Source organism: Melospiza melodia, chromosome 8 (genome assembly GCF_035770615.1).
Source record: "Melospiza melodia melodia isolate bMelMel2 chromosome 8, bMelMel2.pri, whole genome shotgun sequence".
NCBI lineage: Eukaryota > Metazoa > Chordata > Aves > Passeriformes > Passerellidae > Melospiza > Melospiza melodia.
This window is the reverse complement of record NC_086201.1, coordinates 28,344,504-28,372,122: the sequence shown is the minus strand read 5'-3', so window position 1 is coordinate 28,372,122 and position 27,619 is coordinate 28,344,504. Positions and strand designations below refer to the sequence as shown.

At 40.7% G+C, this 27,619-nt stretch overlaps 1 protein-coding gene across 11 annotated transcripts in view; it reads left to right on the top strand.

The window, feature by feature from the left end:
• The window catches only part of SLC39A10 (solute carrier family 39 member 10), a 90,994-nt gene that overhangs the window by 36,278 nt on the left and 27,097 nt on the right, over positions 1-27,619 (top strand). The window contains exons 1-2 of one of the 11 annotated variants that reach the window (XM_063162485.1): positions 3,828-3,954; positions 10,377-10,468. The exons of 2 other annotated variants lie outside the window; for them this stretch is intronic. Coding sequence is in view for 4 of the 9 variants with exons in the window: in XM_063162476.1 (XP_063018546.1) it covers positions 25,541-25,555 (15 nt within the window). In the remaining 5 variants the exon portion in view is untranslated. Of the gene's footprint in view, positions 1-3,827; positions 3,955-10,376; positions 10,469-13,479; positions 13,557-22,496; positions 22,622-22,948; positions 23,003-23,824; positions 23,979-24,014; positions 25,556-27,619 lie in introns of those variants that run through there. 8 more of the 11 variants (XM_063162479.1, XM_063162482.1, XM_063162477.1 and 5 more) reach the window with 8 other exon arrangements.

Genomic DNA, 27,619 nt, shown 5'->3' with positions numbered 1-27,619 from the left:
GCTTAGCTCAGCTCTTGGGTTCCTGTTGACTTCCAGACTCACTGGGAACTGGATGCCCTCACCCAGAGTTCTGAGTAAAGCAAAAAGATGCAGCCTTGGTTACTAAATATTTGTTATCTACCATCACCCTTTAGCTGCTCATTGGTAAGATAGGTAAGTGGTTGTAATAGGCACATGCCTGGGGGAATTCCAAACAGGAAAGCAAACATTTCCATATTTAGGTGAGTTGTTTCCCTGCTCACAAAAGCCTAGGTTTCAAATACACTGCTAGCATGGAGTTTTGATATTCATGTTGCTGCTTTCTGAATAGGAATGAAATAGGCTTTGCACTACAGTGGGGAAGAGTGTCTGGTCTGGAGAGAAAGGCAAATATATTGGAATTAACACCTACACAATTCAGAAAATGCATTGCCTTCAAACCATCAATATCTTTGTGCATTGGCAGCTTCTCTGTCAAAGAATTGGCTGTTACAGGGACAGCCAGCTCAAACCAGAGAGCTGCTGGATGAGAGGAGGTGGCATCCTCCTCTCCCTGAGAATCTGCTGAAGCCCCAGATTTCAGATGATTGGGCATCAGCACTCTGCTTTGACTCCTCTATATGCAATGAGGTCCTCAGTTGCCTTCCTTCAATGCTAATTAACCAAATTCATATGCAAAGCTGCTGAGTGAAGCAGCCCCAGGTATAGGCTCTGTGGAGATGACTTTGCCCTCAGAAAATAGTCCAGATTTTAATCAGACTGTGTGAGTGAGCTAAAGCTACTCTGTGGCTTTAGGTGGCCATTGATAATGACCTTGGTAGAAGTCTCTCCTAACAGCTTGGGCTCTTGCTCAATCTCACTTCTTCACCTGGTGGGCATCCACATGAAAAAACAGAGAACATTTACAATTTTGTGATCCTTCAACACCAGCCTACCTGGTTGTGAAATGCAGAGGATGGCAAAAGCTGCACTTGATAATAAGTATATTAACTATTAAATGCATACCCTGCAGCATGATGTTCTTTCCAATAAAACAGGCAGCAACAAAACCAGATTGCTCTGGAGAGGGAGTGTTCAACAGCCCAAACTGGATTTTGGCAGGATGAACATGACAAACAGTAACAGGCCCCCTCTTGTAAAAAAAAAAAAAAAAAAAAAATTGTTAATGCCGCTATATAATCAGAGCTTTGATCTTGATTCCAAGAAATGAAACCTCAAGCCAGTAGTTGAAATCTCTACAGCCAGCACAAGCTTTGGTTTAATACTGACACAGAATAGGCGTCATGCTGCTGTCTGCTGCTAGCTCTCCCACTCTCCTTAGCCTAAGCCTACCTACTTAATCTAAAAAATCTAGAAGGTTTGGATTTTATTGATCACCAAAGACCCTTAGTTTTTTAATGCCTTCATTCAAAAACAGCTGAGAAGCCTCCATTCTCCCAGAAAGGATGTCCCATGGCAGATCCTAGCCATCGCTTCCCTTGCTTCCCAAGCAAATCTGAAATTATTACAACAAAGTTTGCTTTGGTATTAATTTCCTTAATTAATTAATTAACAGAGCTCTGTTTGGAGCTCTCATTCTTTCAGTGACATATTACGTGTCAAATCCTACATGTTCCAAATCTTACCTTTATGAAAACAAATGAATTCTCTTGCTACTTCTTGTGTGAGAGCATGTAGAATCTGGAGGTTCTCTGACCATCCTCCAGACAGGTGAAAAACGGCTTCCAGGACTGCACTTTTAGGGTATGTGGGGTTCTGTTAAACAGCCTGTACAGAACTCAACTGGTAAATGCAATCTGAGTTACAAGGGCAACTGAGTGACAGCAATGAAAGGAAATATTCAACAAGTCGAGGCATTGAAAATGACTGAGATTACAGCAACAGTTAAGTGCTGTGTGTCTTCAGTATTCAGGCCTTAAGTAACAGCTTTGCTTTTGCTGCAAAGGATTCCCTGCATAGCTCCTGGTTTTCTTCCTGAGCATTCTGAAATATATCTGTATCTCAAGTCTGGTTTGTGGTGTATTTCAGAAAAAGGACTGTATCAAGGGAGATCTAAAAAAGTATAAAATCAGGCCACTGCTTATATTTAATATGTGAGAGGCATTTTGGGCATTTCTTCCCTGGAATCCACGCTCATTAGTGATGTTTTTTTCAAATTACTTTGGCTGCTTTAGGTGTCTCTTTAACAGAAGATGTGTCTATTTTTACTTGCCCTGCATTCGCATCTGCTTCATTCTTATCAGCAAATATCTATTCATTGGTCCTATCTAACTCTTTTACATCTATCTGCATTAAAATGTGTGCCACTCATTAACTCAGGGTTTGTACATAAATTAGTCTCCTGTATGTCCTGTAGCAGTGTTATTCTTTCTGCTTATTGCATCACCTAAAAATAAAATTACATTTCATTTCTGGCAGATATCTGAATTCATATCCCTTAACTATTTCTTAGTTCAATCAGTCAATTTTTGCAATTAGATTGTGCTTGAAGTCCTGTGAGTTTGACAGAGTATTTGTATTCAGAACATTCTGTTTACAAACTTGATGGGTGTGGGGGGTTGTTTGTTTGTTTATTTGTTATTTGTGCAAGAAATAAAAGGTTTCTGACTATTTTGTAATAGCTTTGAAAATTATTTAGATAGAAAACTCACGGGTCTACAAATCTGGACTGTATTAGCCTTAACCTTGTAATGAAAGACCAGCATCTAGAAGACAGCTCATATTTAAATATGAATTTTTAGTAAGCTACTTGTTGTTGTTTTCTGTCCTAGAAATCTACTTGAGAGATCATCTTTGAGCAGTTCTTCTAAGTGCTCTGTAATCGTGATGATTTTTTACTTTTCGAGTACTAAAATATTCTCTATGTAGGTATGTTCACACTGGCTTGTCACACAATTTAAAAATCTTTCCACACATAATATAATTTCTTGTAATAAAATAAGATATTCATGGCAAAGCATTATATTTTACAGAGAATGCACTATTGCAAATATGAAAGGTAAGCTCAACCATCTAAATTAAGTCTTGAAAGTTAATGCTGATCTATAATCTTTGCCCAGGAGAAATGTAATAAGTCTTCACAAACAGTTGCATCAGATTTCTAGAATTTTATCTAAGTAAGTAACTCTACCCCAGCTGAATGATCAAATCCTTAGCACTCGAATATGGGTTTGTAATGGGGAGCATTTAATTTGTTTCAGTTCCCTGTACAAATAATTCTAATCTATAGCTTATTTGCCCTGGTTTGAATAATGTTCATATTTAACACAGTAAAATGCATGTGTCTAAACTTGGCTTGCAGTGCTGAAACAGCTTGTTTAGACAGACAGATATTTGATGGATATTTAGTATCTCAGATATGTTTATCACACTAATTCTGTTTATAATACTAACTCTATTTAGTTAAATGTGCAGTTTTCCCAGCAGATACACAAAGGCTATTAGTATCATGTCTGAGCAAACTACCTGTAATTAGTTCCTGTCAAAACTGACGTAAAAGCAACAGGAAAGAAATTACCTCTCGTAATTCTTTGATAGTTGATGTTCTATTGTCTGATGCTAGGAAAAAAAAAAAGGAAATAATTTATTACTGCTATAATCTTATTTCTGTAGCATAGAAATTGCCTCAGAATTACATAACCATGTCCTCTGCACAGTTAGGTGCCCTTTGTTTGTAAATCATCTCAGGGGAATCCACGAAGCCACTACTGGCAGTCGGGGGAGGGAATTTTACGTAGTTTTCATGCTAAGCTTTTTCCCAAAAGTGCCCTGTTTCATGGTCAGTTCCTGGCAACAGTATCATGTAAACATCCTCCACGTGTTTTAGACCTCCTTCTCCATAAAATATTGTCCCAGTAGTCTTCTGTGGCACTGCTGTGGATGGAGAGGATTAGGGAATGCTTTACATTTGTTAGAGTAAAATCTCTAGTCGCTTTTCCCTCCCTGTGAAGACAGAGCCCATCTCCAGGACAGGCAGTAAGTATAGCGGGTATCTTATTTCTTTTTGTTATCCTAGCTGAGCAGACAGTATGTTACCAGACAATGAAATGGAGAAACATAAAAAACTTCTACAGAATTCTTAAGAAAGTTGCAGATGCAGAATGAGTATTTGAGTTTACTCCAAAATCTTTAAGGACGCAGGTGTAAACCCAAGGATTAAAAATTGGCCTAATTTATAAATTTGGAGTTACAAGGAATCAATTAGCTTGTCCTGTCCCATAGACTGTGAAATATCAGGGAGAGCAAAGAGAGAGAAGTAATCCTTCAGTTTGTAAAGAGAAGCAATAAACGTGAAAATTCAGGCTCATACTTTTAGATTAAAATTTGTTGTGGGCATAAAATACTCTTCCAGGAAATTGGTTCTCAACTGGGAAACATGCTATCAGATGTAATAATGATATATGGGACCATCTCTTGTATGAATTCAAAAGTGCTGTAACTTCTGCAACAATCCTCACTTGGGAGTGCTGGGTGCTAAAGCTCAAAGCAGAGCTTTATGAGATGAAAGCATGTTGCACTCCAAATGCATTTAGCAGCTGGATGAGCAGCACAAATATGGCTCCCAGTATGTGCCATTTACTTTGCAAACAGGGAGATTGACAAATAAAGACCTGCTGGATTATTGCAAAAAAAAAAAAAAAAAAAAAAAGAGTAGGCATGTATTGAATAAGAGAAGAATATATGTGGATCAGCTATAGTGTTTGAGCAGTAATGAATGAGAGAAATATGCTGTCAGTGTGTTCATCACCAGCCTTTAATGACACACCATGACTATCTTCCCATCATTCATGTGTAGAGTGTTTAAGGCATGTGCTCAGGAGCAGCTCCAAAAGAAACAAGCAAACTACATCACTTCCTCTTGAACTATTCTCTAGGGTTGGTTTAGACATGAAACAGATCAGCAGTAATGTGAAAGTGGTGGAGCTGAAGGTTACATACTTGTCCAAATGGATTCATCAAATACCTGCATTTAAAAAGGTTTATAATAAATTAGTTACATTCTGATGAGGCAAGGAATGTTTTAAAGTGTGCATAAAAGTGATTCTTTTCTTCTTTTTTTTTTTTGTTAGATTAAAAATGTGTTATAGAATTAAAAATTTAGTTTGCTAGTGATGCATCATCTGTAGCTAAAATCAAGCAAAGGTAAGGGCTGCCACATCAAATCAGATACCAAATCTAGAGTTTGCAATATCATAGTGTCCCCCAAAAACAACTTTCAGAGGGAAAGGGTTCAGGGAGCAGAAGAGAGAATCTTCACAAATGCACTTCTACAAAATGCAGCATTTGATTTAAGGTCTGATCTTGGATAAACTGCAGGTAAACTGAGTTATACAATTAAATCAGACTGGCAGGTTGCATATGCACATGAAGTATCAGGTTGCATGAGAAGCTGTGTGAAAACAGCATCAGACTGGGTCTTGAATTGCTTGAAAAGAAAGGGTGTTTTACATCACAGCAGGTTAAAACTTTATCTGGGCTTCTGGAGCACCATTGGCATAATCTGATTACTATCCAGGCAGGTGATGGCTGCTCCTGGATAGGCCTAAAGGAAATGAACATTGAAAGCATTGAGTGCTCAGTGGAAGGGGAGAGGAATTCTGAAGTTATTTGGGACTGAATGAATACTACAAAATAATCAATGCTGATAAATTTTAAGAAGTGTCTTGCCTGTTCAGATTTCTTAAGGTTTTAAGTACTGCTTAACCTTCCACTCTATCAAACTTGTTCTTGTATCCACTGCCCTTATGATTTCTAACTTGGTCCGAGACAGATTTGAGGGAGGTGTTGGGGCAGGGGGAGTGCTGTATTGGGTTGGTTGGTTTGGGGTTTTTAGTATTTCTGATTATTATGTTCTTTCACATCATTTGATATATTCTCATTATTCCCTTAAACTCATTCTATTAAGCTCCCATTTTGACACTAACATCTCATTCTAGGTGTTAAAGTACTGGCTATTCAATTATCTCAAAGTAAAGCCATGAGTTGTACTCTTTCCTTCTAAAGGAAATTATGATTTACTGGCAGAGAGCCAGGGTGAAACTGACTGTCAAAAACTCTGTGTTGTTCATCTCTCCTGGTTTGTAACTTACTGGGATTTTCTTGTGCTTCTAATTTCAAGTTCCAAGCTTAGGCATTGCAATGCTTATCTTAATTCTTGCAAGCATAGTCTGATTATTTGCATTCATTTACAAGCCTTGTTCCTCAGACCAGTAGAAATTCTATTGCTAATTAATTGTGTCTAACTGAAACACTAAGTGGGCTTTTAGGTCCATACAGGAAAACTAATAAAAACCAAACACATCAAATTTTTTTAATACCAAATACATGAAATGGTTTCTAGGTTTTGCATTTCTCATCACTAAGTCACTTTTAGTCCCCCTGCATAGGGTTTGAGTAGCCTCAGGAATGACACTGTGCCATTCTTTTTTATGTCATCATTTCTGATACAGTTAATGTTAAATTGAAAAACTTAATGTTCAGACCATGATTCTTTAGACATCATTGAAAGAGAGTTCTATAAGAATATTTTTTCTTTATGTCCTGTCAGTTAAGGCTCAGTTTTCCATTCTGATCAAGGTGAAAAGACAACATCTCTGAGGTTTTATGCAGGTTGTAGGGACTGTCTGCTCACAGCTATGACTTTGCAAGGGCACCCCTTTCTTTGTATAAAATAAATGTGACACATTTAGGGAACTTCAGCTTCCTGCACATAAGCTGCAGTAAAATACCACAGATTTACAGATAAAAGCCAATCCTGCATGAAAACCCTCATACAACTGCACAAATCTGCAATGACTGCATGGGAGGAGTCTGAAGGCTTTCACTGAGAATGGGATCAATATTCCAAATAATTTATTCTCTCAAAAAAGATTCTATCCAGGACTTGAAGATTCCTAGGAAGCACAAAAGTATCACAGGCCAGATCATCTCTCACCAGTAGATATTCATGGGGATCTCCATGTATGTCACACTTGAATTTTAAGACTGTTAGAGTTTGTCACTGCTGAGGTAATTGCTAAAGGAACTTCTTAAGACTCTTCCCTAGAGCTGTACCAGTTAGAGAAATCTGGAATCTTAATCTGCTCAAAGCCTGAATGTGGGAAGAGTGGCTTGTGAATGACAAATAGTTAGAACTGCTTTCTAAGAGCTTCAGGGACAGTACTATACAGCCTGGAAATTGCTGAAACTGAGGATAAAAAAATCGAAACCTCTCATAACCTTTGTCCCTTGGAAAATTGGTTAAGTATGTCAGAAGAGATACTTTACTGTTCTCAAATGCTTCCTTTTAGGCATTCTTCCAGGCCAGCAATGGCTTTTGAATTTTCCCTAAAATACTACTTCAGAGCATTGGCCATCCACCTGTGCAAAAGGGAAGGGAGCAGAAGGCTTTTTGGAACTGCCAATTCCTTTAGGCACCTGACTCAAGTGACACAGGGATATTGCAGATTAGTTTCCATTTTCCATTTCAGGTCAAATCTTATATTTTCTTATATTAAGGCACTGAACATATAATTATGAGCTTTTTCTACCTCTTTAATTTTGTCTGAAACTGATCCTGACCCTTTGATTTTAATTACCCTGAGATGATCTTGAACTACATTTTAAAACCCTCTGTGAAGCAGACCCATGCTGTACATCTTAACTGTATTTCCCAATGTGAGGACTCCTGCTGTCCAGTCTTCAGCTATATTTGAACTGCATCCCAAAACTGAGGTTTGTAGTGAACACACACCTTCACTTACACCTCCCACCCCCACCAAGCCTTTCTCTAGAGCAGTACCTCCAATTCTAGTTCAGATGTAGGGTAGCTGGTAGTTATCCCTTCAATCTTCTCAGGAGAGAATTAAGGGCAAGGCAGTGCATCTGCTTAGCAATATTAGTTGTTCACTTTGTGCCTTTCTTTTATTCTGACTTTTAAAAGTGTACCCACCAGCATAAACAGATGGGGCTCAAAAGAGCATTTAGATTAGCAGAATTTCAAAACTCATGGCTTTTTATGACTGTATCTGTCTTGTCTTGGCCAAGAAAAAAACATTATTATAATTCCATCTGCATAAAAGATGCTTACCACCTCCTCAACAATTTGTTCACTGTTATCTCTATTGGTATGCACTCCCATACCCTTCTCTGGTTTCTTATCACTGGTTGCTAACTCTGAGGAAAACAGCAAGAGGCAGGACTAACAGGGAGAGTTAAATTAGCCCACTTCCACACTTTACCTCCAGTAAATCTGCACGTGAATAAAAGTCTTCAGTAACCAGAAGAGATAATAGAAGAAAAACCATAGTTCAAGAGAAGCAAATCTCTGGCTGACTTTTCAGATGAAGGACTTTGCAGGTGTTCCCTGCAATGCTGTTCTAAGTCCATATCCTCTTATTGTAGACCTGACACTACTCATTCCATGTAGCTTTGGCATAATTATTGGCTTAACCTTAAACATCCTCTCTCACAAAAAGAAAGCACCTTGCCTCTGCACAGATGAGATGTCAATTCTCCACAGCAAAGCACTGCTCCTGTTTCTGCAAGGAGAAACCTCATGCAGATACTGGAATTAAGCTGGTCTAAAAATACATCTAGCATCTTCTCTTTAACAGAGAAAGACAGATCACTGCTGGGATTAAAAATGCAGCTTTACTGCCTGAAAGGGTTTTTTCTTATCCCTGTATTTCATTCTGTGTTCAAAAATTCGCCTGGAAAACTCTAAGCTTAGAGCTGATTGTACAAATAAATGTTCTGAATAAGTAAATAGAAGAAAGTATCATCATTAATTTTATCTAACATGAGGAATCCTAAAACAAACCAGTTACTCCCACAAGAGATATCACTCTGGAAAGAACATGGTAATTTATGCTTGACAGCACAAAGCATAATGCGTTGTATTTTCCAGATTTATACCAGGTAAATCATGAGCTTATCTTTTACTTTGAACTTATTGATCATTAAAATCATCTGGTAAACCCCCAGCCTTCTAATAAAAACAGCCTGATCATAAGAGGAGTGTCAATCATTGGAGACAGGGTCTATGAACAGGCTGAGTGCTGTGCACCTAATTAGGTTTGGCTGAGCTAACTGCACTCTGAGCATATCTTCCCCTGCTTCAGCTGCAAAACCATCCTCAAGGCACAGCTAGTTTCCTATTCACACTGTGCTGCCTTAATCTAGTAAACTTCCACCTCTGACCTCAATAAATATTTAATTTTCTTCATAGCAAGATGCTTGCTTTGTTCATCTGCAAGATTACTCACCCTGATTCCATCTCTGCATTAAATATTTTTAGATTTGGGCATATCTATGAAGACAGATACACAGATACAGAAGAGATAGAGAGGGATATATATGTGAACATATGATATATGTAGGATTATATCATATGAACATTAGCAGAGAGGCAAGGCAGACAGTACATAATTTCTGGAATAGAAATGCTGCAGACTTTTCTGCAACAGCTTCTGGCAGTTGGAAGCAATCAAACACAAACACCTTGCTGCTTAGAACAAAATCAGAAATTTTCTGTGATGGCTTCAAGGAAGTAAAAACTAAAACAATTTTCATGAAGGAGTGAGAGGGAAGGGAAGCTTTCTTCCTGTGCAAAGATTTTTATGTGAAAGAAAGCAAGCCATGACTCTTAATGATAGGTGAGCATTTCTGCTTCATTGTAGATGTTAGGCTTATCTTTTATGTTTTTCTCTGCCATTTTCAAAAAAAAAAAAAAATCTCTATTGAAACTGAACCTTGAGAACCAAAACTAATATTGGAGTTTATTTCAGAGCTGACTGAAGCGAGGATATTGATTTTCATAGGTTTTGTATCAGCTTCTTGGTATACTACATTTCTCATTCAGCCATGTAATATTTGGGATAATATTTTTCTGCATACCAGAGGGTCCTAAATGCTTCTATCAGCTAGAGAACCAAACACTGTCATCTTGGTCCCTACTGAATTGAGTGTGTGTGAAGCCTTTCCTTAAAAAAGCAGATTTGTTATGTTATTTTGGTGGTTGTTACAGTGCCACGTACCTGGCAGAAATCAAAGTCCTGGTTTGGTTTTTTGGGGTTTTGTTGTTTGGGTTTTTTTTTTTAAATGTGCATGCTGTGTACCTAAAGAAATAACATGGCTTTCAAAATACTTGATTCTAGCATCTAGGATTTCTCTGAAAATGGCAGAATTTGCTAAATGTCTAAACCCTTAGTTTAGCTGAAAATATTCATCATCCCCCTTCTCCTACCCCACCACTCACATGCACCAGCCTGATGTCGTGGCACATTCTGCCTTCCATAACAAATTTGGTGCATGGTCACAAACACATTTTTCAGTAATGACTGTGACATGCAAAGGACATGATTCAGCAGGAGTAACCACTCACTAATAGCACATTTACATTCCTATTGATTTGACAGGAGCTACTAAGCAACTGAGTGAGGTAAATACTTACTTGCCTGTGTAAAGGCAGCAAAATGCTTTGAACTCTTGAATCAGAGCCTGGTAAAGGGTAAGTACCGTGTTCCTTTGTAAATCTGTTTGATCATCGTTTTCAGGGAAAAAAATTAAACCAAGTGGACTTGCTTTGGGTTCATTAGGTGTCTACTGAAAATGGTTGTTTCAGGGTAATAGAAACCTTTAGAAATCTTTTTCCTCTTGGAACTTCACCAGCCACCAGCACAATGGGGGGCGGAGGGAGGAAAGTCTTACATCCCATTGTCTCCACAGGACTCCCTGTTCCCTACTGAACACCAGTGTCAATTTTTCCGAACAGCTTTGTCTTTCTGCCAAAGATAATGGATGTGTTTGGAGTGTGTGGGTAAAGATTAAAACCTTGTCACTCACATATGGGTTTTTAGGTATTTCAGTAATCATTCCTTCCCTGTAGTTTGTGGATGCTTTGCAGTACTTAAGACTAAATTGTACTGAATCCTAGCTTCAAATATCTCAACAAAGTAGTAGAGCTATAGGTATCAAAATCACGTACATCACAATTTATATTTTTTTTAAATCATTGTGGAATTAAGTTCTCTAAAAAAGCTCTATCTGTCAGCTTTTTTGTTTTCTGGGAGGCTTCTGGTGTGTGGTTTTGCTCCTCCTAGAACGTGGCAAAATGAAACTAAAGGAAAAAAATGTCTGCCTCCTTTCTGAACTTAACAACATGACTTTTTCCAAAAACAGAAGAGAGTTCAAGACCATAAAAATATTATTGCTAAATTTTAATCCCTTGAAAATAAGGTCAGGCTAAAGCAAACAAAGTCCATTGAGGAGAAGTTGGTTTTTTTAAGGCATTAACTTCAGTGGTGCTGTGAAAGTCTGCTCCAGTGTAGGTTCACTATGCAAATGTCAAATAGGAATGTGTTCTCCAAGTGTCTCCCTGCATGGTAGTTGAGGGATAAAACTTAATTCTGGGCAGATCGTTCCTCACCAGTATCTCAGGACCAAATGCACACATATGGCATGTCCTCTGCGTCACCAGGGCTTGGCTGGCTGAGAGAGACACTGTGTGACAGCAGTCAGTGGTGAGAGACTTCAAGGGCCTGCAGTGAGAAGAATGACTGGGCAGGGAGGAGAAATAGTTACCTGAAGTCTCATATTTGAGCCCTTATCAGCAACAGATTTTTCTCATTCATCCCTCTGTGCCTGTCACTCTTCAGTTACAATTCCACCTTGGCAAGCACTGCCACAGAGGAACCACCAGCACGAGTTTAGGTACTGTGTTTCCTGTCCTTCAAACAACCTTGCACTTGGCCTTGCTGAGCCTCATGAAGTTCTCATGGGCCAAGCTCTCCAGCCTGTCTGGGTCCCTCTGGATGGCATCCCTTCCCTCCAGTGTGCCAAGAACACCACACAGCTCAGTGCTGTTGGTAAATTTGCTGAGGGTGCACTCAACCCCACTGTCTATGCCACTGATGCTAAAAACTGCCAATCCCAACACCAGCCCCTGAGGAACATCACTCATCTCTGGTCTCCACGGGGACATTGAGCTGTTGGCTGTGAGTATGACCATCTAACCAATCCATTACCCACCAAGTATCCATCCACCAAATCCCTGTCTTCCCACTTCAGGGACAAGCATGTCACTGTGAGGGACAGTGCCAAGTGCTTTGCACAGCTCCAGGCAGATGATGTCAGTAGCTCTTCTCTAATCCATCACCAACTAACCCCATGCCAGCAGGGGTTGACTTGCCCTTTGTGAAGCCATGCCCTCAGGCTGTCATCACTCTCCTCCTTATTTTCCATGTGCCTTAGCATAGTTCCCAGGAGAATCTGCTCCAGGATCTTGCCAGGCACTCAGGTGAGACTGACTGACAGGTAGATTATGTTCTTTTGAAGAATACACTGACAGAAAGGGACATGGAAATACTGCCTCAGAAGAAACAGAACTGCTGGCCTGGTTTCCTACAACTGGAAGCCAGAATGTCCCTTTGGGGGCTCCACCCAGGTGAGACCGTACACTGAAGTCATGTTAGGAAAAAGGAGGTTGGTTGCTTGTGCAGATTCTTGAAAATACAAACTACCTTATAAAGAATCATCTCATGGTTAGTGGTAGTACAAGATGGATGGTTGGACTGGATGATCTCAAAGGCCTCTTCTGACCTTGATAATTCTGTGATTTTATCATCTCTGAAAAGCTTTCTGTGGCAATTCTCACTGTATCCGTCACACTTCAGGAAAGCAGATTTTCTGAGGACAAGAGAGCAGAGTTGTGTGTTGCCTTTAGAGAGCATTATAACCTATAATCCAAGGTGGCTGGGTGACTTCACTGGTGTCTCCAGCCAAAGGGCTGAACATGAGCCATATCAAGACAGAAAGCTCTGGGATATGTCAGGAAGACACAACTGTTATGGTGCAATGAAGAGACAGAGATGTTTGGGGGGCAATTCCATCTGTCTCTGCCAAACTCCTGAAGTCCTGTTCTTTCCTCCTCACTCAGCTTTCTCAGTGACCGCTGATCAGGTTATATTAAAACTAAGAGTGAACTTACACAGTCCTTAACAAAGGACTCTGTCCTTCAGCCTCAGGAGATCACTGAGTTTGGAAACAAATGCAGTTTGTGTGCTGTTTTTCTGTACAACACAAGTGGCATTAAAAATTGAAAGCATTGCAGTAATATTGATCCACCAAACCCTTCACTAAAAATATCACTTTTTTCTATGTTTCAAATTACAGCTAAATTACCAGCAATAACTTCTGTAAAACCATCTATTGCTGCTTGGCTGTTCACAGTAACTGGGGCTTGTACACTGCAAACCTCTCAGTGCTCAACAGTCAAAGGTTTTGTGCAGCAATTTGAAGTGCCCTCTTGTGAAAACAGCAGCTCTGGTTTTATAACTAGAGCACTACCATAATATTGTTTTTACTAGCTCAAGGTTCAGTTTCAATACAATAATAAATAACAAAATCCTTTTCAAACAGCTCCTTAAAAATACAGTAGTTTAAAAAAGAAACTGCATAGACAGCAACTCTTCCTGTTTAGGGAAATGACTAAAGGCCATGCAGTCTCTCCCTCCTGTACAGGAGGAAGAGGAGAAAGAGAGAAATGACAAGAATCAGCTACTGCTGTCCTGAATGATGGAGCTGGCACCCAACATCGTGTAAGTGGCCTGATCTGATCTATAGTGTGTGCATGCTGCTCTCATGAAGGGGATGCCTGCAGGACTTCCAGGCACTGGCAGTTCATTTTCTGATTCACTGTTTTTAGAAGCTGCATACCCAGTCTATTTTTCATCTAATTAGTGATAGCTGTGATATTGTTAATGTCTTCTGAGACAATGGGGCTAAAATCTGTATACTTCTCTGACAGTAAGAAAAGCACATTACCTTAAAACTAAAACCCCTTGAAAAACAGGAACAAATTCTGGTCATTCTTATGCTATGAATTTGACACATCCCCACAATATAAATAATGTTATCCCAGAATCACACTGTCCAAAATCAGTGCTTTTCTGTCATCTGAGATAAATTTGAGTAAAACTCTGTCAGCTGGCTTTCAATTTCCTAGAATCTGGCAATAAGCCAGCCCAAGTTAGGTTCATGTGAGCTGGAGAGCTCCAAGCAGTCTCTCTTCAAGTACCTGCCTTAACTAAAATATTCTCATTTCAAGCTTCCTTGCAAATCATTAGTAAGTATTGACTTTAGTTTTAGTTTCTGTTTATCTTTAAGAAGCAATGCCTTGAAGCTCCTGTGTACCAATTCCTTCTTTCCATTATGTGTATTGATTTGCCAAAGGATATTCTGTCGTGCTTTGGAGCCTTGTTCTCAGAATTTTAGTAAACTGAAAATCTGACACATTATAGGCCTTCAAACTTCAGACTGCACTTGCAATTAATCCAGTGGATTTCTCTCATACATCTAACAATTAACAGAAAACTAATTTGAAAATGTAAACAACATTATAATGCTAACCCAGCTACAAATTATATTATACACAGCTACGTTTATGGTAAACTGTCTGCAAAAACTAGAGAATGGTGATTCTCTGAAGTAAATGCTGCTCCAAGTAAGGTTATGATTCTATGAACTGTTTTAAGGTACTGGATGTAGGTAACTACATAAGTGGCCTGATAGGCAAAAGCTGCTTTGAGGTTGCTTTCAGTGAGAGCCACCACACACTCACTTTAATGGATGAACAGGGGAAGCAACTTCATGGGTAATTTTTTTTCTTCTGAGAAATAACTAACAAACCTGAGCAGGAGAGAAAAACTCTTTAGAATCATACACATATACTCTTCACATATTTAAGGAAAGCCACCCGTTGGAAGCAGTTCCATGAGCAGACAGTTGGTGAGAGATGGCAGCATGGTTAAATGAAAAAATAAATATCAGTTCACTCACAAGTCCTTTAATTTTGCCCCTATCTCTCCAAAAGGCAGTAGTATTTGGGGTTTGTTTCAATTAATATTTAGCCTTGAATTACATCACTGCATGCTTGTGGTGCATTTTGGTATGCATTCAATAATGTAAATATTTTATAAAGAACAAACTGCATTTGCTGTTCAACATTTTATTTTGAACATTCTTGGGATGCTCTCCTTAACCAAGAAAAGGCATGTACTCATTTGGAGAAGTACACAATAATTTCATTAGAGCTACTATAGAATATCATTAAGAGTTTACTCTTTGTGTATATGGAAATGATTTTTCATTTGTATTTATGAAGAGAGGGGTTAAGAAATACAAGGCAAGGTTATCTGAGAGGAGTAGAAAGGCACTAACAGTGTGAGTGAAAGCAATTGTTTTCAAATGTAACTTTTTCTTTCTTTTTCTCTTTTCAATTTTACTGTTGACAAAACTGGCATTGAGTTTTGTCTCTGAGTGATTTTTCTTTCCTTGAACTTGTGAGTTCATTTTCTTGCATGACATATCCATGGATGGATAGACTGGATGTCAGTCCAACACCTCAGCTAAGTTAGTCCAGCCTAATCATTGCAGAAATGCTTGATTTTCTCTCTGCTTGCTTATTGGCATTGCCACCCTTGAGTGTCCTCAGGGCATGCGTCACATGGCAAATCCATCACCTGATGGGTCAGCAAAGACACATGACCACATCCCCTCTGTCACGAGCAGTCTCCTTGGTCCCGTGCTTGAGAAAATGCTCCAAAACTTCTGTTCCCATCTAAGCAATAACAGGAAGTATTCACCACTGTGAGAGTCTGTCCTGCTGATGCTGTACTTGCTCTCAGAGGAGTTTGCTGGTTTGCTGAAGGAGGTATCAAGTGAGGTTGCTAAGTCATGCAGACCAGAAATAGTTATGTAACATTTACATTTCTCTGTTCTCTTCCCAGTTCTACTGTCCCACATCCCCATGGTCTGTCTCTCCCTGTAATTCCACTGATACTCATCTCTGGTTTTCACATTTCTTGTCATTTAGACCATATTTAGGTGTCTCCATGATTCATCTTCTTGTGTATCAGCTAAAGTTTACTCTCTTCTTCAGAGATCTTTATGCTTAATTTTACACTCCTTCTTGCATCATTAAACCCAAAAATTATCATCCAACTGTGCAAAGGATCAGGGCAGCAACATGGAAAATAAAGCTGCAACACCTAAAAGCACTGTCAAATGGCTGTACTTGAAGGTTTGGAAATTGGGGTGTTCCCTAACATCATTCGTACTCTTCCTTCTGCCTCTTTATATATTTTCTCTAGAAATCATGAAATACAGGTGTAAAAATCACAAATGTAAATGATGGGGGAAATTCATTAAAGTTTAGGTGCATACCAGCATTTCAAATCAAAGGTCATGTAGTTTTAACAGTGCCCTAAAGGCCAGCAGGTCCCTTCAGTTCCCAGTTCTGAATTACCAGGCATGGAAGGATAAATACAGCTGACCTTAAGTTAATTCTTTCCCTAAACTGTGGGTCAGCCTTCGATATTTTTGATTTTGAGAGCCTTTCTCTTGATTTTAGATTTTGTTACTGGTACAGTTTGTTTAAAGAAAAGCCAACAAAACACCCATTTAGTAATTTGCTTAATTTCTGCAAACAATACCTGTTTGTTTTCCCTGCCATTGCATGTTCTTGTCCCACCTGTTCTCTGTAGGTGTCTCTGAGGTTTTGGATCTGTGCTAAAGATGGGATGAGGCTGTATGACATCCATTCAAATTCATATTGGCTTCCCTTTCCACTGCCAAATTTCACAGAGAGCATTGGCCCAGAGGTGCCCCAAACAGGCAGCCAGCAGCTTAAGGATGTTTTGGCTTCCTGATTCTTCCTGCTGATAATGGCAGAATTGCAGGAGTTCAAAATTTGTCATTTCCACTCCCATGTGTGACAGAGTTGAAAGAAATGGGGAACTTCACCCCAGCTGCCTACTAAAATCCAGCTTTAGCAGAGCTGTGCTTCCATTACTCAGCTAAATCTAGGTCGTATATAAAAATACCAATTCACCAAATTAGTGGTTAAAATTTGACAGGGACTGACAATAAAAAGATGCTGACCTTTGATTTCTTATTTTAAGCTCCTCATTGATTTCTTCAAATAATGTCAGGGCCAGTCTCATTAATTTTTTTCCATTCTGTTTGAAAAGAGGGTGTAAAACAAATTCCTCAGCTTGTAAAGAGATTACATTAAAGCCAATATTTTCTCTTTGGTCAGGTGAGTCAGTTTTGGAATCAGTCGTTTGCTTTTATAAGTGAAAGCCTTTAGAGGAATTTCTACCCCACCCAGGCAGCTACCACAGCTTTGTTTAATGTTTTGAACCCTGCCTGGATCCAACAGATAATATCCATATTTATTGATACAGAGGTCTTGTGTGAACATGACCAGAAATTCTTTGTGCTCTGCAATCTCACCCCACTCGTGCTGCAGGAAGCAGCTGACTGGCCTTTCCCACCCACCACTTCCTTTGGAATGAAGATGATATCTCCCCACAACCACTGCCTACAGACAAGATGCCACAAGCAAACAGGTGTTTTCAGCAGGCAGGCAGGAAGGGAGAAAAATAAATAAACCTGAGACTGCAGGAGAGGAAGAAGGCTGTGACACACTTTCTAATATCCTCCAAGTCAAATTTTATCCCAGACCTGCAACCAGCAAATCCTGCCTGTCTCAGATCCAATGAAAGGGCTTTTGACTGCCTTAGAGAGCAGGACTAGACAGTTATGTTTAAAACAAATAATAACTAAACAAAGGCAGAGTCATTTAACAAAGTCAAGTTTGCCAGCAAGCTTTCCTGTGGATAAGTATGCCAGTGTTTGCTAGCCGTGCAAAATTAGCCAAAGGTCATATTGGCTGTTTCCCAAATTGCAGACAAACCTTTGAGTGCACCAAAGCTTCGGTTGCTGCTGCAGCATCACACCCTTCTGCTTATGTCCTTTAACGTTTATGTAACCTTAAGTCTAGAGCCAATAAAAAGGGTTTATATTTTTTCTAAAAATGTCAGCCCATGTTTAAAAACAAAACAAAAAAGCCCAGCCCTTCCCCACAAAGAGACCAATTCAAAAACTTCTAAAACAATGACCTTTAAAACCTATATCTTGTTTTGGCATGTTAAAAAATAACAAACAAAAAATTCCTAGATTTCTGTTTGAACTGACTTCCCGTTGGTACTTACACTGATATTGTATTTAAAATTATGCAGATGGTATAATTGATTAATTAAATTATCATTGATTTTGATACTTTTGCTTCAAAATCTGTACAAATGCTCATATATGTTTAGATACTGTCTGAACAGAGGGGTATCTACATGTTCTAAGAGAAGGAGGATAAGAATGGTTTCTAGAAACAAAATAAAAAAGCTCAGATGGATTTCCCTTTTCTTCCCCATCTTACAACTGAAGTAACTTTCAAATTATACTTACTAGTTCATGCAAAGCTAGCCAGATCTACTTTGATTTACCATTGGAATTAACACAGTTGAAACCAATTAGAGCTAATTAAAGGAACCTGCCAAGCAAAGGCTTCAGAGAGAGCACCCAGTTTGGCAGGAGAGTGGAAAAAAAAGCATATATAGTTTCTACTAAAAGTCCCATTTTTATATATATGGCCATGGAGTAAAATAAACTTGGGCTTTAAATTCACTGCAAGCAAACTAAGCAGTCCTGAGGCAGCGAAATCCCCCAGAGGACATCACTTCCTATTTCCAAGCACAAGCTTTAATCACAGAATCACTACCTGCTTGTTTAAGTTCCCCCTGATGCCTAAACACTTCCCTTCTGTCCCTGCCATAAGCAAAGTCTCTGCTGCTTCAGCACCAGCCTCAGTGCCTGGAGATGAGCACAGCCCAAAGTGCCAGGCAGTGAAAGTGCAGGTAAATCTGTAAACACAACAACCACAGATGGTCTGGCAGAAAATGCACCAGTAAATTCAGAGCAGAAGAGACAATGGTCAGCAGGTCATATTTGAGACACAGAGTAGGAAATTATGATTTCTGTATGATTCCCTGGTATTTCACTTCAGAGCTCTAATCAGTGTACTTGTGAGCAAGCTTCCTGCAGCAAAACTCTTCCACTCCTGAGGAACTGGGTAAAATCTTTCTGCTTGGCAAGTCTGCATTGACAACCCCTGTGCCCTGTTAGCCATTTTCTCCTCAGGGTTAACTCTGCCACTGAATTTCTCTAGCAAACTGAACGATACTTGTTGGTCTTTGTCACAGAAGAAATGGCATTTCTGACTTTGTTTCAGGTTCCCAGAATGAATGAAAGGCAGGGACAGAAACTAGAAAAAATGTTTTAAAGAGCAGGAAAGAAAATTTAACATGTGTCACAAACCCAGCTATGTTAACATTCAAATGCCTTAATTTCTCATTAAATCTTGGACAAGATTATTTAAAATAAAAGGAGGAAGTTGATGTTTCAAGCCATTACCTTGGCTTTTTCATGAGACATCAGTACTTCAAAAGTAAGAAAATTTAGCTGGGCTCTTCAACCAAAAAAAAAGCTGAATTTGCCAATAAGTTCATTGTGGCAACAAGTAGTGACATTTTTCTCCCACTTACATAACAAGATTTGTGTACACCTTCAACTACCAGCTTTCTACATTAATTTCTCCCAGTTAAAATATTTTTCAGTATTACTGTTCCAGTTCTCCAAGGAATACTCACAAGACTCTTACTTCTGTTTACAGTCAGATTGTAAACTTCTGTTTACAATCACTATACAAGAACTAAATCTGTGTGCAGAATTAAGGAGTAGCTTTGGGTTTTGATTGGGTTTTTTGGGTTGGTTGGGTTTCTTTTTAATAATTTGTCTAAACAAACTACTTCTTTTGTATACATACACATGTCAACCTTCTACCACCTCACCTGCAATTGGGTTGTTGCAAGGAGGGACAGGAAATCAGTGTGTGAGATCTGTATATAAATATATAAAATTCCCTTCCTCAGCCCAAAATATGAGAGTCCTACTCAGCAAGGAAGTGCCCTGTAAGAGGAGAGGGAAAAAAACCCCAAGCCAGTTCTGTTCTAAAAGTATGGTAACATATTCCTTTTGAAGCTTGAAAAGTCTGGGTTTGTTGCATACATTGGTGTTTTCTCAAGCTCTCAGCACTGTTGCAGTGCTGCTGCCCTGCTCTGCTGTTCCAGCTTCCCTGCAGCACAGAAAGTTGTTCCACAGGCTTCACAGGGAAACACACTCCTCAGCCTTTTTTCATGGTAAATGCCTGATCTAATAAGTTTTGGTGTGGGTTTCTGAACCTATTTTATAGAAAGTCCTACTCTGTTTTCCTCAAATACTTTAGTGCAGTTCTTGCTCTAAAATGTATGGTGAAAACTGCTAAGAAGCCTAAATGCAAGATACAATGTACAACTATAGGAAAAATATTCTAGATACAAGCAGGCTTTTCAATGTATCAGGAGAAAGCCACGAGCAGACTGACTAGGAAGGTTCTAACCTAACTCAAACTACAAATGAGACTCATTTGTTAGCAGGAAATGTTAGCAGAGTGCTGGCAGGCCTGCTAATGGCCCCTTCTGGATTTAAAATGAACAGATACATGTTAGAGTGGGGAACAGCTGGAGGGGAGGAGAACCCACTAACAGAGATCCATTTATTGGTACACCTGGGCTGGGTGAGTTTCTGCAAAGTTGCTGTGTAGAATCACTATTTCATTTTATTAGAGTTCTTGATTTATTTTTAAGGAGATCTTGCATTACTTGAATTTTACTCAGAAAAGCTAACAAACCCCATATGCTCTATTTATTACTGAGTACAATTCCCTGAATAAACTCTGATGGAAAAAGAAAACTTAATTTTAAAATTTCTTTTTCCACTCAGTGGATCTATTTCTAGAGCAAACAGCAATACAAATCAGCCATGTCTATTGATGAATAGTGGCACTGTGATAAATGTCTAATAATTATTGTCATAATCAGATCTGAATTTAATTGCTGTGCTAAAATTCTGAGAGATAAGGGACCTGCTTCAAGGTAAAAATCATTCAAATCAACGTGCAAAATGATCTGGTCCAATGCTTTGGTATACTACCTCGTAATCACTTTATATCAGTTCCTAAAACTTGATGTGAGCCACTGACTTTGGACTGGTATGGTTTATAGTCTAGTGATGGATTTGGTAACACATAGAGCAAAAACTGAGGGAGGAATTATGGGGTTTTTTTTTCCCCCAAAAGTAAATGCTAAACAGAGAGAAAGATATTGGAGGAGATATGAAATTATAAATTCTGTCACTGAGACACGAACTTCATGAGTAGAGACTAATCAGAAAAGATTCAGCACCACATAGCAAAAAATGGGTGTAGCGTAATGCACACAGCTGATGTGCTTAGGTCATTTGAGAGGTCCACGTCTTTGTTTGCTACAGTAGCTGCACTATAATGGACATTTATCATATCTAGAGAAGTTTACTCTGGTTTTCTCTTGCACCATGACTTCAGTTTAATGCTTACGTGGTTTTTAGACTCTTACAGGTAACAGCTTTCTTTTAGTTGCTAAACAAATAGGAGTAATCCTTTACAAGGAAAAATCATGTAACTTCGGGAGGCTTTTGGAGGAGGTAACCATGGGGTATGTCCCGGACTTCAGACATTACTAGGATAGGATAGGACAGGACTCTGGCTCTGCCAGGTCAGACTTAAGGTAGTGTTGGTGTGAATCATCTGGTTTAACAAAGGAACATTTTCAGAAATAATTAGGTTAGTTCCATTCACTAATATAAGAATCTAAAAGCAAAATGTGTGCATCCTTGAAAATATAGAAAATAGAGGGAAGGTCGGCTTGTTTCTAGATACATTCTAGGTACAATGCAGGCTTCTTCCAGATTGAAGCCTGCAATGGGAACACTATCTATTTTTTGGAGGAAAATGTCGTGAAAATTGTATGCAAATTTCTCCAAGAGAAAAATTAAACAGCCTAAAACTTATCTGAAACGTTCCTATAACTGTGCTTCAGCCTTTGAACGTGCTTTCTATAAATAGCCATTACAAAACATGCTGGTCTATTTCAAACTATGATTTGTTGTGAAAGACTCTACTATATTGCAGGTCTTACGTTACAAACCAAAATGTCCCCTGATCCTCGGCGTTGAGCTAGTGAAGGCTTTGGTTTACCTAAGGTTTGGTTTAGGGGTTTTATTTAGCTCTATAGTTACTGCCTAGGAATGGTGCGTGTCGTGACGAGGGGCTCCACCTCGCCATGGGGAGACCTTCACTGCCTGCACAGGCTTTAGTGGCCTGAGCGAGCCTGGCCGGAGTTTGTGGAGTGAAATAAACGAGGGTTAGTGCCCACCTCGGCCCCGAAAGGCACCCCCGTAGGAAGGTACCCCGATAGGAAGGTACGAATACCCCGTTGTTGCTGACGGACCGTCTCCCCAGGCGGCTGCAGAGGCAGCAGCTCGGCCCCGGCCCCGCAGGCCCGGCTCCCCTCGAGCAGCCCGGGCCGGGCTCCCTCGGCCGGGACAGGGCTGCGCTGCCCCGGGCCCGCGGCGCTCCCTCCGGCGCTCCCGGGCCCGGCGGCCATGGCCGGGCCGTGCGCGGAGCCGCCGCAGCGAGGGGCGGGCGGGCAGGGCCGCTACGCCACTTTCGTAGCGCTGGAGGAAATGGCTGCGCATTGGGCAGCGCGGGCTGCGGGGCCGCGTGTGCAGGGCGAGCGCGGCGTAGCCGGCTCTGTGAATAGCGCCGGCGGAGCGGCAGGAGGAGGAGGAGGAGGCGCCGCGGCGGTTTGGTACCGAGCGGAGAGGGAGATGCACACGGCACTCGAGTGAGGTAGCTATAAAACCCCATTTGTTTACATGCCCTCCCCCACAGCCGCCCGGCGCCGCGGAGCGGGTGGCGGCCGGCCCGGGCCGCGCCGGGGCGGGGGGGCGGCGGTGCGGGCGAGGAGCCTTGGCGGGGACCGAGCGGCGGTAGCGGACAGCGGCTCGCCCGCGATGCGGAGCGGCGAGAGGGGCGCGCGGCGGCGCGGCCGCCTCATCACGTGGCGGCGGGGCGCGAGGCCGCGGGGTGCGCGCGGGGGGCCGGGGGGCGGCGGGCGGGGGGGCCGCGCCCGGGCTCCCCCCGAGGCGGCGGAGCGCGAGGCGCCGCCGCGGCCCTGGCGCATCCCCCCACCCCCTTTCTTCCTCCGCTCGTGAGGCGACCATGCGGCAGGTAAATGCTCCCCGCCCCCGCGCCCCGAACGGGGGGCCCGGGACGCGGCCGCGGCGCTGCGGCTGCTCGGGCCGACAGAGAAAGGGGCCGGCGGGGGTCGGGGGCTGCGGCGGGCCCCGTGTCCCGGCGGGTTCGAGCCGCCCGGTGCCCGCTCTCCGCTTCCCTCCGGCAGCCTTCCTGCCGGGAGTGCGGCTTTGGGCGCGCCCGGCCCTGCCGAGCTCGCTCTCGGTGCGGCCACGTGGAGGCCGCGGGTGCGGGGGAAGGAGCCGGAGCCGGCCCTGGCCGCCCGGCGTGGGCGCTGCGGGTGTGCGGGGCGGCAGCGCCGTGCGGGGCCCCCCGGACTTGGCGGTGTTTGGGGACAGCCTGGGACGGCGGGCGATGAACAAGCCAGGCCATTAAATCTTGCAGGGCTTACGGTTGGGATTTAGCGCTAACCGCTGCGGAAAAATCACTCGGGCTGTAACCTGCACGTAACCTTAAATAAGGGTAAAGGCCGAAGGGTCAGGAGGCTTTGTCGCTGTGTTCTGCAGACCCAGAAATTATGAGCAAAAAACATTGATTTCCTGTTCTGAACCATCTCTGCTGCTTATGCTGCGTCCTTTGGAAACACGCACTTAACGTTGAAACTGCGGAATAAAATTGCTCTTTAAAATCTCTAGCTATCTTTGTCGTTTTTGGGCCTCTTTGTAGAAGTGTTCATGCCTGCTAGTTGATAAGACTCTCTGAACAAGAGTTGCCCGAGTAGAAATACTTCTGGTTTCTAGCACTCCTAATGCTGTATGTGTGTAAGTAGCAATCATAATGTGTTTTTTTTTTATTAAGGTAGGATCTTGTACCATAACACCAAGGGAGCCTGTGATAACCTCGAGCCTGATACAGAGCTGAGAAATGCACACTGGAAGACCTGGTTAGTTTTCAGACCAGCGGAAGCAGTTGTCATCTAGTTAACAAAAGTAATCCTGGCATGTTCCAGTGGGTATGTTCTTGTATCCCTTTGGGTAGTAGTAACTGACACAGTGACATAAAAATAGAAAACTTTCTATATTAAAAAGGTATTATATGAAGTTTTTTTAATTGGACTTTAACAGAGAATGCAGAGTTTCCTCTGCTGAATAATGTGCTTTGCTTCAGATGTGCAGGGAAATAGGAATTGGGCCTGAGGCATGCTATGTAACTCCAGAGTGAGGGACTGATGGTTACTCTGTAGGCTAATAGTCTGGCATGGTAATGTAAGACAAGAACTGGAAAAAACACCGAGGTCCCCAAGAACATTGACCAGCTAAATTTACTTTAGCAGCTTAATTCTTGTGCTAATGGTTAAAGTAAAATTAGTGGTGGTGTCCTGCAGCATTTTTATTTTAGACTGCTTTTAACTCATACTTCAGAGTAAAAAAGTATGCAGCCATGCAACCTATCTCTAAAGGAGAGTAGGGTCCACATATATGGACAGACTGTGAATTAATTGTGTGTGTTTGATGGGATTAATGGTGGCAGTTCCATATTGCATTATATTAGTGTCCATGGGTGGGTGCAGAGGGGTTATTATACACTGTGACCTCTCTGGAATAGGCAATATGACTGGAGATTCTGGCTACATTAAAAAAAAAAAAAACTCCAAAAATATGAGCTTTGTTTCAATTAATATCTGTGTAGGTCTTTGTGCTTTGTAGGTCTTCCAGGTTGGCTTACATAAAAGCCGAGTATTAAGTTTGTAGCATATATCCAGTCAATCATGAAATGTGCAATTACAGCAGAGCTGTGGTTTAAAGTTATTCAAATATGCTCACAGGCTTTGTATTAATGGATGTTTTTCCCGTTGCAAGAAAATAATTTCATTAAATTGGATCATCAGGGTAATTCAGACATGTTCTAGAAAGTTTACTTGATATGAAAAAGCACATGCTGACCATCATTGCTTTGACACTGAGATAAATATATATATATGTATGGCAAAATTAATGTATCCAACATGGCATAGGTTTCCTTCCTGGTCTTTCACTAAGTCAGTCAAACAACTTTAATTTACTCTTTCTATTCTTAATACATTTTCTGCAAAGCAGTGGCTGATTCAAGTCTGAAGAGGCTTTTTAAGTAGTGCCCAGATCACACGGACTTGAAGCTTGTATATAGTCCTAAAGGAAGTGTGTTTGGACTTGTTTGCCTTTGCAGTTTCAATGTCGTTTGATCATGACTGTGCCTATTGTAAAGACTTATTCCTGTCTCTTTTTTACAGAAGTGGAAGTTTGTTTTGAATGTGTGATAGGCACTTGATAAATCAGTGATGAAGTAAATCAATTTGAGAACATTTATGTGTTTTCATCAGCTGGAATTGCTGATTAAAATTACAAAAGCTACTTAAAAGCCAAAGTCCGTTAAAGTTTTTCTGTAAGTTACAATTTGGTCATTTACTGGAGTGAAACTTGGTGAAAGGATGGTGGCATCAGTACAGACTGATGGACAGACATAACTGCATGTGCCAGCAGTGAAAATGATACCAGAAAGCCTCATTCCATTTTCTTCTGAGTTTGGTGATCAACGATGTCAGAACCCTTGGTATGTCACAGTGTATTATTTTTTAGGATGTTTTCAGAATTGTCAGATTATCTTCACTTTTTGTAGCACATTTAAAAATGTCAGTAGAAGTTTCAGAGAAGGAAAGTTTAATGGCAGTTCTGTTCCTTGGGCAGGTATTTTTTCACAGGATTGAGCTTTAGGGGCAGGGTGAGTTCCTTAGGAGAATTTATGCCTTTCGGGAAGCAATTTCTATTCTAATGTGAAGAAAATCTGTATAACTTCCTGGTTTACTGTGGGAGTCCAACTTAATTTAGAGAGCAATTATATAAAACAATTTTATCATCTGAAAAGTATTATCTTTGAGGGTGGGCTACTGAAGTTATCTTAAATGAAACTAGTAATTTTATCTTGCTGATAAAGGCCTGAAGTAACACTTAATGCAGAAGGAATTAAGACTGCTCTTACATCATTCTTTAATTACAGCTGAGATATTACTTGAAATACACCTAATAAGGTCTGGTAAGGAAATGTGTACCACTTAGGCAAAGCTAATAAAACCTTTTTGTTTCAAAATTTCAAAAACTGATTGAAATGCTGGAAACCATGTCCTGCCTTGGTGTAACCTCCTAAAGGAGAGAAAGGTATGTGCTGTGTCAGTCCCCCTGTTCACACTCTTTTAGTGCTATTGAGTCAGTGCCATTGCTCCAGGCTTTTTGGATGTAATAAAAATCTGAGGAGTAAGGAAGCTAAAGAATAATTGTTGAAGTCACTTTTGTTACCTCTGTGATAGTGCAAAGTCTGTACAGGTTTTAATACCCAGAAAGCTGGAAAGCAGCATGAAAGACTTGGAAGATGATGGTTTGCTGATGTCAGTGTGAAAAGCTTCTGAGAAGAAGGGGATGTTGGAATTACATGTAGGGTGTTGTACCCATGCTGGGGGACATGATTCATTAGACTGGAAATGTTCTCCTCTCACATGGTGCTGCCTCATCTCTCCATTTCCTGGCTGCTTTTTCCATTGCTGCAGAGCAGGAATGACTCAGCTGCTGGCCTTTCTCTCTCAGTGACCAGGAGCTTCATTCTCATCTGACTGTCACCTTCTCTGTAGCCTCATGAAGTCTGTGAGAGAAACCTGCCCCTCTTTTTGTTCTGTGTTGACAGTCACAAGTCAGTATTAAACAAAGTAGCACATCTGTACAAAATGTGGAATATTAACAGAGGACTTAAAACTCAGAGTTTCCGGACTGTTAAGAGGCACAGGAAATTGTATAAGCATTCAATTTGGTGCTTAAGTGATAAGCACAGTTCTGAATAAGTGTGAATAAGTCTGAATAATATCTTAAGTGATAAAGACACACTTCTAAAGTCACCAAGGTAGGTGAACCAATCTTGCTTTGGGAGAAAGTCTTTGTAGTACTGGAAGCTGCTGTCTAACTGATCATGTCTGGAAGTCATCAATCTACATTGTGGTTGGTTAGATAAAATGCATATGTGAGATAAAATGCTCTTCAGATTAAGAATGGGTGAAAAAAGTTTCATGCAGAATTTGCAAAGAATTGTAAATACAATAAACAGAGACTTTGTGCAATGTTTCTGCATGTAGGTTTTAAATGATTTAGAAATAGTTACCAATCGCAGCTCTTAGTAAAGACCACTGTAATTCATCATAAATTCCAGGCAGGGGTTGTCACACAATTTATACATAAAGATGCAGGTCTCTAGATTATCTGACTTATACTACATTCATAAATAGCTCCTTAGGGTGATGATTATTAATGGACAAAAGTAATACCTTGAATTCTCAAAGATAACTGTAAATGATAAAATATTTACACCTGGTGCTTTGATATCTATAAATAGTTACCCTTTAACCAAGCTAATTGCTGATAATAGCATGCAACCACATTGAGATTGGAGCAGCAAAGAAAAACAAAGGAAAAGTGTATGTAATCCTCAAGGTAGTCTCAGTAGACATTGTTCAACATGATTCTTCTTATGGATTTTTTTTGAGCAATATCTTTGTTAACATTGATTTGCATTTTAAATAAGATTGAGTGGCTCAGAATTCCGTCTAGGATTGCTCGTGATAGCCATATGTCATTT